At 38.5% G+C, this 14,777-nt stretch overlaps 1 protein-coding gene across 1 annotated transcript; it reads right to left on the bottom strand.

The window, feature by feature from the left end:
* Nucleotides 1–5,885: 5,885 nt before the first annotated feature.
* Nucleotides 5,886–7,310, bottom strand: LOC149151003 (uncharacterized). Its single transcript, XM_089445201.1, has 4 exons — nt 7,143–7,310; nt 6,980–7,067; nt 6,639–6,860; nt 5,886–6,382 (listed from the first exon to the last, which is right to left on the bottom strand). Exons 1-4 carry the CDS (start codon nt 7,179–7,181, stop codon nt 6,165–6,167), a joined length of 567 nt encoding a protein of 188 aa, XP_089301327.1. The 5' UTR covers nt 7,182–7,310; the 3' UTR covers nt 5,886–6,164.
* Between the last annotated feature and the right edge of the window lie 7,467 nt (nt 7,311–14,777).

Here is a 14,777-nt window from a genome sequence, read left to right as displayed (position 1 = left end):
TGACAATGGAACAATTTGGTTTCTTGGAGGGGCGACAAATATAGGATCCTATAGCTATTACTTAGGAAATGATGCACTTGATTAAAACCAAGCATGGAAACACATGTTTGATGAAGTGGATCTGATTAAAGCGTACGATAATGTGGATTGGGAGTTTTTGTATTTGGTGTTGATTAAAACTGGTTTATCTTCGTTCAACTCTAGATGGATCATGGCTTGCATCAAGACTTCCAATTTCGTGGTTATTATCAATGGTTGGCCAACTAAATTCTTCAGGGCGTACAGGGGTTTGAGGCAGGGGTGTGCGCTATCTCCTTTATTTTTTTGCGTGGTTATCAACTGCTTGAGCCTGAAGATGTAGGAAATGCAGAATAAGGGGATGATGGAGGGGTTAAATTTGTCGAGAAAGCAAGCAGTGACACATTTGTGTTTTGTCGGAAATTTGTTGTTTGGTGGTCGGAAATCCATTGGGGAATTGACTAACATTTCACATGCACTGGATGCTTTCTCGAAGGCATCGGACCTCTTGATGAGTAAGGAGAAATCTTTACTGGTTTTCAGCGGGGTGGAGGACGAAGTTATAAGACAGATCTGTCTTATTTTTTATATTAAATGTCAGAAATTAGAGTTGGGAATTAAGTATTTTGGTTTTAGACTCAAACCGAACAGTTATGGGATCGGTGACTGGGAATGGTTGGTTACAAAATTGGAGAAAAAATTGGCGGGTTGGATGCACAAAAGACTTTCTCTAGGTAGGAGGATGATTCTGATCAAATCGGTATTGCAACATATCACTATTTTCTGGATGTAACTTTTCATGTTTCCTGGGGTGATATCTCAAAGGATTAATTCTATCATGGCAAAATTCTTATGGTCTGGTAGCAAGCTTGAGGGTAAGTTCCACCTAGCTAGTTGGTCCACGCTTCCACGACCGATAGAAGGAGGGTGGGGATTTATGGAGTTAGAGAACTTTAATAAATCCATTGTTATTATAAACATGTGGTGTGCATTAAATGGGTCGAGCCTATGGCATGATGTCATTAGAGGTAAATATATGTCTGGGCAGTCGTTGGCTGAATGGATCAGGGGAGGGGCTAGAAGGCCTTCTATCTCTTTGACTATATGGAATGGTATGATGAAACAAATAATCTGGTTGATGACATTTTCTAGATGGGAAGTAAGGGATGGATCTTTAATTGCAGTAGGCCTGGATGCGATGTTGGGAATGTTGGGACACCATTCTTATCTTCATAGCTAATTGAATTTATTCACAGTAAGGGATATTTCTCCCTCCAACAGTACAACATAGAACAAGATAATCCCACTTTAGAACAAAGATGGATAACAACGGAGGAATTAGGACTTGAGGGCAGATTTGCAATGGAATGGGAGAAATACATCATGTATTTAAGGGATGTTGGAATTGGCATACAAATAGGGAAGGACATGATTTCTTGGGGAGGCACAAAGAAAAAGGATAATCCATAGGTAAAATGCATATACAAAAGTTTCCATTTCCTGGTGAGAAATATGAACATTTTAATTGGTTCAAGTTACTTGGAGAGGGGAAACTCCGAATAAACTGAAATGTTTTGGATGATTGATATTACATGATCGTGTTTTGACCAGGAACAACCTGCAGAAGAGGGGATTTATTGGGCCAAGGGTGTGTATCTTTTGTCAGCGAGGACCAGAGACCACAAAACACTTGTTCCTACATTGTTCCTACTCGAAGGTGGTTTGGGAAGGGGTACTTAACTCTTTCAACATAAAGGTATGTTTTGTGGCTCATTCTGTGTTGGGATGCATCAAATTCTGGTATAAAAAGAACAAAACTTTTCGATTCCTACCTCTATATATTATATGGTCAATATGGAAATCAATAAATTCTGCTATCTTCCAAGAAAATATTATTTGTGTTAGAACTATCATCATAAAATATGTCTCTTTCTTCAATGAAAAGGGACCGATAAAGGAGAAGGTTAAAATAAGACAGGTAAGGTTTAGAGACACCTTGGGAAGGTACCCTATTGGATTTTTTGACATAGCTAGCAGGCATCAAAAGTGTGGTTGTGGTGCTTTCTTAGTCATGAAACCTAGCACTTTCTATCATTTATGGTGGGAAGGAGGTGAGGGGACCAACAACCAAGCTGAGGTGATAGGGTTATGGGGGATTTTGAAAGCTGCAAAGTGGATAGGGATGGTAAATATTTAGATATATGACGATGCAAAGGGGGTCATCGACTGGGTAAGAGAGCACAACAAATTCAAACCACCTATTTTAACTAATTGGATGGATCAGATTAGAGATTTGATTAAATCATTTCAGAACATTAATTTTGAACACATCTATAGAGAGAAAAATATGATTGCCGACCTCCTATCCAAGAGAGGACTTAAGGTCCTTCCAGGTATGATCCACTATGCCATCTTTGAAAATAACATAAGGATCAAGGTTGATAGTCTCATTTTTAATTAAGGTTTCTTATCGAGGAAAAGACTATAACAATATTATGGATATACAAGGAACATGATTTGAAAACACAGACTCACAGAGTGACAGGGAAAGACCATATTTAGAGGAACATTTTTTAATTTTGCAGGAGTTTAATGGCAAGAGAAGCTTTCTTTCTTCTGGGGGAAACATCTTTTCTTTTAGTTGTGTTTCTATATATTTTATGTGACTAATCGAATCTGGTTTTTATTTGTAAGAGGTTAATGTAATGTTTTAATCTGTATTTTGGTACCTCCTTTTGTTAGAAGCATCGGTCGAGCCTCGGGCATTTTGGATTGTAGTAGGGATGGTATCATAGGTTATACTTCTGTGTGGTATGTTGATGGAAACAGAAACATGAATATGTAAACTTTCTCATCATTTATGAATGAGAGCATCATTTTTTTCTTCTGAAAAATGTACAATCAATTCTTAAGGAGGAGGAAACAGTGCATCAAATGTTAGAAGACATAGGCATAGGAAAACAGAACTCTCTTCCTTCCAATATAGAGCAGGAGGCAGTTAACAGCCACCATAGCAATTAAGATATTAGGTGTTTTTTTAAGCAGTACAACTGTAACTATAGCTGAGATGTAATTACTATGAACCTTTGCAAAAACTCTTATTTGGCTTAAGAGAGCTGCTAATCTTGTATGAAATTTTAGGACAGTATTACTTGTATGTTCCTTGTCTAATTATGCTATAGCTTTTTTAATATAATATTTATCAATTTCAATTAAAAAATGATGTTAAAAACGGGAATAAATTTTTAAATGATATATCTGCCACAATCTGCCTAGTTAATTTTATATAAGGTGCATCACAATGGGGATTGTTGATTGGCCACATCATAACACATTTTAATTGCTTGGAAGGATAAAAAGTATCAAAATTTTGTAATTAAAAATTGAAAGCTAATATTCCCAAAAACCCTTACAAATTAGATTACAATACAGTATTGAAACATCAAAAGCATGTATGGGATTTTATGGTTAAAATACCTGTCACAGAGTTTTGCATGTGAAAAACAAGCAGAAGCTGTCTGGTTATCAAATCCTGACAAAATGCCGGTTACAGACAGTCAAGCCTTGTGAACTTTAGTCCAAGCTCTGGAGGTATATTGCAAAGCTTTGGTTGGATTAAGGCCTCTTTAAGCTGACATATATCTCCAAATAAATTACCGTAACAATTTTCACTGGGTTAAAATTGAAATTAAGGCAACAGTCTGTAAAATATTTTACACAAGTCTGCGGCGAACTTTCAAAGAAAAAGGAATAAAGAGTTACAGATTTTAATCAAAATTAGGCCATCTCACACTTTTTTGTTAAATTTTGATCAATTTTGTTCTAGTAGCTACTGGTCTAACACAGAATGGGTTATTTTACATGGGACAAGCTCATTGCGGAATGGAGGGGTCTTTTGCCAATATGGAAGGATGCTGCTGATATTGGCCTGCCTATTGACTTGTATTCAGCCTGGGACAATGTCAAAGCTGCCTTAGCGGAAGGCGGGATCAAACGTGCAGGGCTAAAAGATCAATTAGTATGGTCTCTTTCACACTCTCATCCGATAGCAAAAGTTAAAGACATTTACTATGATCTCGCATCTGAAAAGGCTTCGTCTACAAGACCGAAATTCCCGATGGTGTTTTGGAAATTGGGTTGTCCTCTCAAATTGACTATCTTCTCATGGTTAGTTTACAACAACAAAAACTTGTCATGGGAAAACCTGAGGAAGAGGTGCTGGCATGGCCCAAGCAGATGCTTGATGTGCGAAGCTGACGAGGAGACAAATTTTCATATGTTCTTCCAGTGCAAGGCCTCCCAACAAATCTGGTATGACTTAGCTATCTCTTTTGGTTTTCCTCACCTTGGTTTTATTTCTATCCATGCAGCGTTCGAATGGTGGGGAAGGCAAGAAGAGACTAAGCGCGTCCTCCTTCCCATTATGTTATGGTGTGCATGGAAATGGAGGAACCACAAGATTTTCGAAGACTCAAAGCTCCCTTACAAGTCTATTCTGCACAACATCTCTGCTCTCTATGATTCGATCCCAAGGAGGATGCCTAAATAAGTTTTGGTTGCCCTCATGGACCTGGTGTCATATTCTGCTATTGACTTCTGATGACTATATTGTTGTCTGGCCTTTACAGACACATTTCCAGCATGCATCAGGGTTCTTGATCTATTTTGTGCATTCTGCCCTGAATTAGTGACTGAATTCTCTCAGTCTTTTTGTTATATGTCCAATGTGTTTTGTTGCTCTCTCGCACTTTTCAAAATCTGTATATCTGTAGCTTTCTTCCCATGTTTTTGTCTCTGATTTGAGGAATCACAGGATACTACTATATGTACCTTATCAGTGTTTTTCTTATATTGCCTTAATATAATTTATATCGCTTTTTCTTCTGAAAAAAAAGCTACTGGTCTAACACAGAAATAATCTGTTAATTTCTGTGAAAGGTAAAATCAAATGTCTTTGACTACAAGTTGTAGTTTTGTTAAAATTCCTCATTTTGGAATTTAAAAAGAACAATCGATCTTTCGTATGCTTTAATTTGGGTTATAGACATTTTTATGATATTAATTAATCTTTCAACTAAGTTTATTAAAAAAACAGATTCAAGATGAAAGATGATTCATTTTCCTTGCTCATTAATCCAGTTGTTTTAGATGAAGGAAATTTTGCAAACATTAATGCCAAACAGTTACAATCCATTCAAACTTCATTTATCGTCAAATTTCTTTCTGTCAGTCACCGGTTGTGGGATTCATATGAAAGATGATTCATTTGCCTGGTTCCTTAATCCAACTGTTTTGATAAAATTCCTGTCGTCCTGTAAAACGATAGATTCGTTTGCCTTGTTCCTTAATTCAACTGTTTTGGATCAAGGAACTTAATTCAACATAAATGACAAGCATTTCAATCCATCCAAACAAAACATCCTCGATCACTGGCGGATTTTAGATAAAAGATGATTCATTCTCCTTGTTCATTTATCAAAACATTTTGGATTAAGGAACTTAATTAAATATTAATGACAAACATTTCAATTCATCCAGATGTTTTTTCTCCTAGACGTTTCTTTTCAGTCAGTCCCTGAAGATCACTGGTGATAATTCATCCACTGGGATCTGTCAAAGTTCCTCTCTATTCCAGCTTTCTAATCAACCAGCTTTTATTTGGTTGTGTTAGTCCATTTAATTTGGTATTTTTTATTTAATTCGCAGTTTTTGATAATTTCAGAAAATTTAGTCCAGTGGATTAACGAAACCAACTTTGCCAAGGTTACTGCGCATTTATGGAGGATTTTCTTGAGAAAAAGAATCTGAAAATTCATTTTAGTGTAGTTACTGAGATCTGATAATGCAAAACAAGTTTAACCCGTAGATTGATTTAGTAAACTTCGAAGAAAAAGGTTAACGAGCAATGGGAACTGACCGTAGTTTATTTACAATTTAAAGTTGCATTACGGACCTTCAGTAAAATATCACATATGCTCCAGTCCCAAGCTAAGGGACATTTCAATTTCCATAACAAAACCCTAGACGATTTTCAGAAGCATGAAGATTCTAGTTACCAAGGATAAACATCCTAAAGGTAAATTATCTACAGAATTGAAACCTTTTTGTTTCAATTTGACAAAAAAATATGGTTATCAATCTCAAATTCAAGAATGTGCCATTTTCCTTTTCACTGCTTCGGAGATGACAAAGAGTCCGATTGCCTGTAAGATAGTTATCATAATAACTGCCGGTAACACAGAGCTACCTCGAGCAGCCGCTACTTCTTTCTCCTCCACTCTCACATGAAGAGTTCCGAGATTAATGTTGTCGAACATTCTTTGTGAATATTCATCTTCGACCTCGAAGTCCAGACTCCCGGGCTCTGTACAGAATGCATTTCACCTTTAAATATAAGGCTAGCGAAATTCCTTCGAAAATTTTGCTGGTTAAAACCCTAAATATAAACAGATCCTAAATTAAAGCTGGAGAATAAGCAAGAGCCAATTAGAACCTGTAAATAAAGTCACTCTCATTAAAAGCCTAATGAACAAATTCTAATTAAATTCCTACAAATAAACAAATTCTAAACCGCGATTACTTAGCCAGAGCAAGGAATAGTGAAAATATATCTTGCGAACCTATAATGCAATATGCTTTAGCGGCTGCTCTGCAATTAGCGGATATTGTGTAGTGGCCTGGCCCTAAACCAGTGAATGCTATCTCTGACTGTATCTCGTACGTTTTATTAGTCAAACTTCCCTTTTTCTGATTATCGAGATATATATTGCACATAAGTTTGCAGGTCGACGAATCTCCTTCAATGGAAATTGTCCTCACAGTTCCCGGCCACACAAAGCCCCCTATTTCATCAGACATAGAGTTTGTAACTTTCTATATTTTCAAATATCAAGCTGAATAAGCTATTGTCTGGCTTGGATTCGTATAAATGAACAGGATTTAGAAGTTATAAGAAATGTACCTGAATCCTTAAGCTCAGTTGTAAGAGTGTATTTTTCCAGAAATGGGGTTTCATTTTCTCTTGCAGAGGTTGTGCTGAAAAATAGTAGCTGCATGTGGCACTATGGAATGAATATTTTGAAATGTTGGCAATGAATTGTATAAAGTTGGTTGTTGCGTATTACCAGAAGTGCAAGTAACAAAGCACCTAGTTGGAGGAGCATATCTTTGAATTTGTTTGAATCTCTTGTTTTCAATGTTTGAATTGGGAATATTTCTGCTCACTTTCGCCTCGATGTGAATACTTCCATGAATGCCATACCATATTATGAACATCAATGAAATGAACATGCCATGAGTATATATAGAACACCGGGTCCACGTAATAAAGTTGGACGGGAAATTTATGGACATCCATGAAATGAACATAAATATATCTGGAACAGAGTCCAGATAATAAAGTTGGACAGGCAAGTTTAGGTTCTTGAGCTCTATATCCAGGATAATGGGTTTATTGAGTTTTATGTTTAAATTTAATAAAGACATAAGATAGGAAAGTTAAGGTTCTTGACTTTTGTGTTTAAATTTAATAAAGACATATAAGATAAGAAAATGTTGGGATGCTATTAAGTTTTTTTCGGGGGAGAGAATCCCCGCTGAAGAATCAATATAGTATATAGAAGTGAACAGATAGACTTCATTATACAACATTAGACTTCATTATACAACATTATATAATCGCCGAAGCGAGCAAAATTACGCCGCAGCATCGCGCGAAACACATCATCGGGATCAGCATCAGCAGCACATACGTCATTAGCATCGGGATCAGCATCAGCAGCATCACGCTGCACCTGCAGGATTCGAACATGGCTGGGGGTGCGAAAGCCAACCGCCCCAGCCACCACATCATGCACTCAAGGTGCAAGGATGCTATTAAGTTTAAATGAGTAATTATTTATTTTAAATTTAAGGTAATAAGTGTTTAGCCATTTTTTAAGTTTAAATCAGTAATTATTTATTTTAAATTTAAGTTAATAAGTGTTTAGCCATTTTTTTAAGTGTAAAATTTGAAAAAAAATATATACAAAAATTTGTTTTTTTATTATTTGATAGATTTTAGAGCTAAAATAAATTTGTATTGATTTTTAATAATATTATTTATATATTTATATCATTTTTACATATTTATATATAGAAATATTTCTTTTTAGTTATATTGAAGGTTATCAATTCTTTCGACACCATAGGAAACAAACAATGTAGCATGTCAGGTTAGCACAAGTGATAGAGTGAGACTTGGTCTTGATCCATGGCTTGGTAGTGGTCAAAGTCACAGGTTGCCTCTTCCTCTAACTGCTATGCTAAGAGACAAAGGTTACACCAAACTTGCTTAGATTTCCAGTCCCACTAATTCAACAATATGAAGATTGGGGTGGCTTACTACAGAAGAGTTAAGCTTAGAGGGGGAATACCAGGATTCCTAGCAGAAATTCCTGCCTGATGGACATATTAGAATGACGGATTAACCTAATGAACTTATTTGGAGCATTTCCCTTTTGGATCATATAACCCTAAGCTTGGCTGCATTTCCCTATTGGTTGGAAAAGTTGTAGGCGATCAAAAATGGTGGTGGAAAGTGGTATGGAAGGAAAAATGTCCCGCAAAATCTAAATTGCTAATGTGGTGTCTTATGACGAAGAAGGTTCCCACCTGGGATGTTCTACAAAGAAGATTTATGATTAGGTCCGGCTGGTGCTCTTTATATAAAAATAATGAGGAAATTGCCATGCATTTGTTCAAGTCATGTCCTTTCTGTCAACAGGTGTGGAAAGAATGCAGAAATGTTTCGGGTCACTGAGACCCTTGCGATAATGAGGACTTGGAGGTATCCTGGAAGGCATGGAGAGCCAACCCCAACAACTGTGTTGTCTAATCTCTTCCCTTAATCGCATGTTGAGGGGTGTGGCTAGCCAAAAAACATGGCAATATTCCAAGATAAGATCTCGATTCCTATGCATACTACAGCTGAAGCATTGGCCATATTAAGTCACTTACCATGGGAAAAAGGCCCAACCCCCACGAGAGTGATCAATTCAGAAATCATAGATCAATCAAGGTCGTGGGCCTATTTCGACAGTGCTTCAATCAATAACGACCTGCGGAGTGGAGGTGGGTTCATCCTATGTCTCTCTGAAGATCACAAAGATCAAGTCAAAATGGGTTTTGGAAAAGGGAAAAATTGACATGTGAAATTCCTGGCTTGCAAACATTTATTGCTATTTTATCAAGAGAAGGGATGTACACAAATTCATGTTTTTTGGGACTCCATGCTCACTATACATTGGCTCAACAAAAATCACGCTTGTAGGAATGTAATTCTATTGCCTATCATGAAGGAAATCATGAGGATTATTGGTTCTTTCTCCTCTTTATCTTGATCTCATATTTATATTTACAAGGAAAGGAACTGATCAACCGAGAGTCTTTCAAAAGAAGGCCTAAATATGGAAAAGGCCTATGGGGTATAACAGAACAAGTCAATAGACAGGTCTTCGAGTTCTTTCAGCGACCATATAGGGACACTCAACTTCTTTCAACAACAAAATAATCTCTTTTTGAAATTAAATCCTCGGTCTCTTCTTTGTTTTGTTTTTTATCTCTTTGAATATAGCTTTTATTGCTAGTATCTTTATGGTTTTTTTGGGCAAGAGAATTTTGCCACTCCTTGGACTGTAATTATTAGTATATGTTGTTTATATCTTTTTTGTCTTAATAGTGATGTCAAATATTTTTTGGGCTCACCTATTTGTTTCGCGAGCTCTCACAGTTGTTTCTTACGACTTGGTTAAAGAATACACACATGATGTGTATATGCACAATGTAACTTTCAATCATATTATATGAAAGAAATTACGGTTTTTCTCTCGCCAAAAATAATAATAATAATAATAATAATAATAAATTCTTATTTTTAATTTTATTAAACCGTAATAATATATGTGAAGTTGGAAAATTTCTTGATCCAGGTGGATGTTGGTGGCCACCCACCTATTCCACCTAGACCCCCACCATTGTCTCTTTCAATTTTTCAGTTTCCTTAATTGTAGCATAGTTTACTATTATTGGCAGTTTTTTAGTTTCCTTAATTGTAGCATAGTTTGCTATTATTGGCAATTTTTCGGGTCCTAAACTTCTGGAGCTATTTTGAGGCTCTAAACGACACATTTTGGGAAAACCAAGGAAAACATGGGTTTTTGATAGATTTCTTTCACTCGACAATTGTAGTCATTGGATAGATCTTTCTAACAAGGTATTACGCGTGTCAAACAAAGATCATATGCCAAAGTTACAACCCTGGGAAGTTGATGTACCAATTTACCCAAACGGGGCCCATAATTTTGGCACTTCATCTCCTAGGGTTGGATTTTTGGATATTTAGGGTTTTCCATTATTTCTCAATAATAAATAGGTCTTCGAGCCTCATTGTAAGATAGTTCAAAGGCATGTAGCCACCACATCTCTCCTCAAAGATAAGCTACCATCGCCCGAGCTAGTTTTATTTCCTTTCTGTTTGTAAGCATGTTTCAGTATTTGACATTAATGAAATGAAGTGTTATTTCTGTTGCATCTCTATATTTATGGTTATATTTGTAATTTGTTGTGTTCATGTTTAAGTTCGGATCAATGGTATCAGAGTGGTCTACTCTTTCTCTGTTTTTCTTTGCATGTCCCCAACGAGGTTGGGATATAAGGAGTTAGGGCTCGAATTGGTTGAACCTTTGCAAGACCAGCCTCGCAAATCCCTACGACCTCCCATGGCATAAGAGAAGAAAGATAAGGGGGTAGGAGATCCTTTCAAAATCTTTCTCGAAGAAGCCCTAGATTGATAAAGGAACGCGATGATGGACAAATTTGCTCAGATACTTCAGCAGCTACCCAAAGGCAACATATCTCCTTCCAGCAACTACTCTGGAAGCACCACACCCTTTAAGGTACAAGTTAAATTTGACATCTCCATATTTGAAGGTCAGATAGATGCAGACGTTGTAGATAAATGGTTAAATTTTCTAGAAGGATATTTTTATGTTCATGATTTTTCGAGTCGGGAAAAGATTACTTTTGCACTTCTTAAAGTCGCCCCCATGTCAAGGATTGGTGGTAAACCTACTACGATAAGAAGGACGAAAGTACACCCTCACTATTTTTAGCCACACAAACTTGAAATTAGTTCCGGGACGTCATCAAGGAGCAATACTACCCTATCGGGAGCTATGAGAATAAATGCATAAAGTGGACCACGATGCAGCAGGGAAGGGACCAAGACGTGCCAACGTTTACCAATGTTTTTCATACACTTCGCACGAAGTTGGGTATCAAGGATTCTTAGCGACATTTGGCGCTCAAGTACCGTGGATGCCTCCACGGGTACATCTAGGATGAGATGAAGTTCCTGGACATATCCTCGCTCGGCACGTCGTACCGATACGTTGTCAAGATTGAGCAGAAGTTTAAATAGAAGAAGCAAGACTTTGGATCTGTGAATATGAAGCAAGGGAAAGGCACCCCCAAACCATAGAGCAAAGGACAAAGCCAAGGTGGGGAGACCCAAGACAACCTGCCAAAGCCGCAAGCAAAGAACAACACCATGAAGACAAAGAAGGACACAGGAAAATGGAGTGAGTTCCATAAGAGCTCCACTCACAACACGAGTGAGTGTCGGGCCAAGCAATCACTGGTGGCCGAGCAGAAGGCTTCTGAATCATACAAATGTTCTGACTTTGAGTAGAACCCGACAAGGGAAATGAAAAAGGGAAGCAGATCATTGATGTGGAGCCCAATGCCACAGTGGCCACCACCAAGATCCAGAAGAATGAGCCTGAAGGTCTAGAGGAGGGGGTGACTCTTCCACTCACAGATGTGGTTGAAGGGTTCTCCGCTGCAGTTCATTTTCAACATTGGGAGCCAAAAGAAACTCATTTAAGCAGAGGTCGTGAAGCAGCGTGGCCTACCAACTACATCACATCTGCAGTCGTACACCATCGATTGGCTTCACCAAGGACGAGATCTTCGCGTCAGCCAACATTGTTGCCTTCCCTACAACATCAAGCCCTTCACAAATGAGGTATTGTGTGATGTTGCCCCTCTTGAAGTTTGTGATGTATTATTAGGAAAACCATACTTGTGGAAGCGACATGTTGTATATGAGTCTATACCTCGCTCTGTGATTATTACTTTGGGAAATAAGTTGTATGGGATACCGAGGGTAACCTTGCCTACCGCCATCTCTTTGATCACTACAAAGAAATGTAGTAAGATAATTTCACAAACCAAGAAATTTGTTTTCCTTATAATTCGCCCTCAGGGCAAGAAGAAGATTATGGCCACAAATTCTAGATATGGCTCCTCCCCATAGCAGCAGCAAATGGACAAGGTCATGGAGGAGTATTAAGACATTTTCTCCTCACCTACGAGGGTGCCTCTGCACTGTCAGGTCAAGCACACCATCGATCAAACCCCGGGCATGCCTCTACCTAATGAACCGATCTATCAACTCTCTATTCTGGAGAACGATGAGATCAACAGGCAGATTTAAGAGTTGTTGCAAAAATGTCACATCAGGCCAAGCTCATCACGTTGTGGGAGCCTGGTTGTATTGGTCCAGAAGAAGGATGGGATCTGGAGACTTTGTATTAACTATCGGGCGCTGAGAAAGTTCATTGTACAGAGTAGGTACCTACTCCCATGGATTGATGACCTTCTGGACCAACTCAAGGGAGCCAAATATTTCAACAAGATCAATTTGAAGTCCGCTTATCACTAGGTGCGTATTGAACCCTCAAATGTGTGGAAGAATGACTTCAAATCTAAGGAGGGCATTTTCGAATGGTTGGTCATGCCTTTCGAGTTGACGAATGCCTCCGCAAACTTCATGAGATTAATGGACGACATCTTGCGACCCTTGACCAATGCATTTGTGGTGGTGTATCTAGATGACATCTTGATCTTCATCTAGAGTTGGGAAGAGAACCTCCACCATATTCGATAGGTCCTCCAATCCCTGCGAAAACACAAGTTGTGTGCCAATTTGGAGAAATTCACTTTTGGCGTGACCCAAGTTCAATATTTGGGGTACATCATTGATGAGAAGGGTGTGCATGTGGACCTAGCCAAGATAAAAGTTATTCGGGATTGGCTAGCCCCAACCACTCTAACGGAGCTACGCAAATTTTTGGGTCTTGCCAATTTCTACTGCAAGTTCGTGTTGGGTTTCTCTCATATCACTTCACCTTTAAGTCAAGTCACCAAGGGCAGAGTGGAAGCAAAGTTCTTTCAGTCTGAAACCCAAAAAAATGCATTTTCCTATTTTAAGCATCACCTCTGCTCTGCACCAATGCTCACATTACCAGACCTAAAGCAACCATTTGAGATTGAGACAGATTCCTCTGACTATGCTATTGGTGCAGTTCTTACTCAACAAGGGCATTCAGTGGCTTACCACAGTGAAACATTTTCAGACATAGTCCAGAAGTGTCCCACCTATGATAAAGAAATGTATTCCATTGTGCATGTCTGCCCTCAATGGAAGCATTACATTCTGCAGAAGGAAATGGTCATCCACACAAACCATCGACCCCTGTAGTTCATGCAGATACAAGGGAAGTTGCAGAACAATATCCACCAAAAATGGTCTGCATACCTTCAATAGTTCCATTTGAGCATTAAGTACAAGAAGGGCAGCACCAATAATGTTGCAGGCTGCCTTAGCCAATCACCAGTCATGGCGCTTATCATTGTGCTCGACTCCTATGGGCATGAGACTTCGGGGTGGCTGCATCTTTACAAGAGCTATCTAGAATTCGGCAGCACATACCAGACACTCCTGGAATGTAAGAAAGTTCCAAATTTTCACCTCCAGGATGCATTGTTATGCCACCTATGACACATTTGTGTTCCTTTAAGCGAGCATCCCAAGATGATTTGGGTGGTGCACTACAGTTGGGTCGCTGGACATTTCGAAGTACAGAAAATAGTGGCAGTACTACAGAAGTATTTTTATTGGTTGAACCTTCGCTAGGATGTTGGGAAATACATTCGATCATGCATTTCCTGTGTCATTTCCAAACCAACCATCAAGAAGCAAGGCATATATACTCCTCTACTTACTCCTAGTCGACCATGGGAATCCATCTCCATGGTTTACATGTCGGGCCTTCCTTCTACTAAGCATGGCAACAATTGTGTTTTTTTGGTCATCGAAAAATTCTCTAAGATGGCCATTATGGCGGCCTGCAAGAAGAGTACCCAGCAGAGGCCACTGATAAGCTCTTTTTTGAGAGAGTGTGGGTACACTTTGGGATCCCACAGTCCATTGTCTCGGATCGGGACAGCAAATTTCTAAGTGCATTTTGGTCGTCTTTGGTCGATGTTAAATCCCAAACTTACTAAGTCCACAACTTTCCACCCCCAAACTAATGGCCAAATAGAGGTCGTCAACAGGATGACTGTACACAGCCTGCACATGTACAATTCGAAGCATACACACACATGGGGTGAAATAATCCCCTATGTCCAACACAGCTACAACATAGCTCTCTATAGTTCAACAAGCCATAGATCCTTTCAGGTAGGGTTGGGATTTCAGCCATTATGTCCCATTGATGTGGCCATACCATTTGCATCCACTCAGGCAGATTCATCTCATGTCCAGTCCGACGTGGACAAGTCTAACAACTTCATTAATCGCATTCAACACATTCGCGAGTAGTTCCATGATATATTGGACAAAGCTAATGCTAAGTAAAAACAAAACCATGATC

Source organism: Pinus tabuliformis, chromosome 9 (genome assembly GCF_031772625.1).
Source record: "Pinus tabuliformis cultivar Carrire ecotype Pingquan chromosome 9, CPIR1, whole genome shotgun sequence".
Classification (NCBI taxonomy): domain Eukaryota; kingdom Viridiplantae; phylum Streptophyta; class Pinopsida; order Pinales; family Pinaceae; genus Pinus; species Pinus tabuliformis.
Note: the sequence above shows the minus strand (reverse complement) of the source record. Positions and strands in the feature narration are given on the sequence as shown.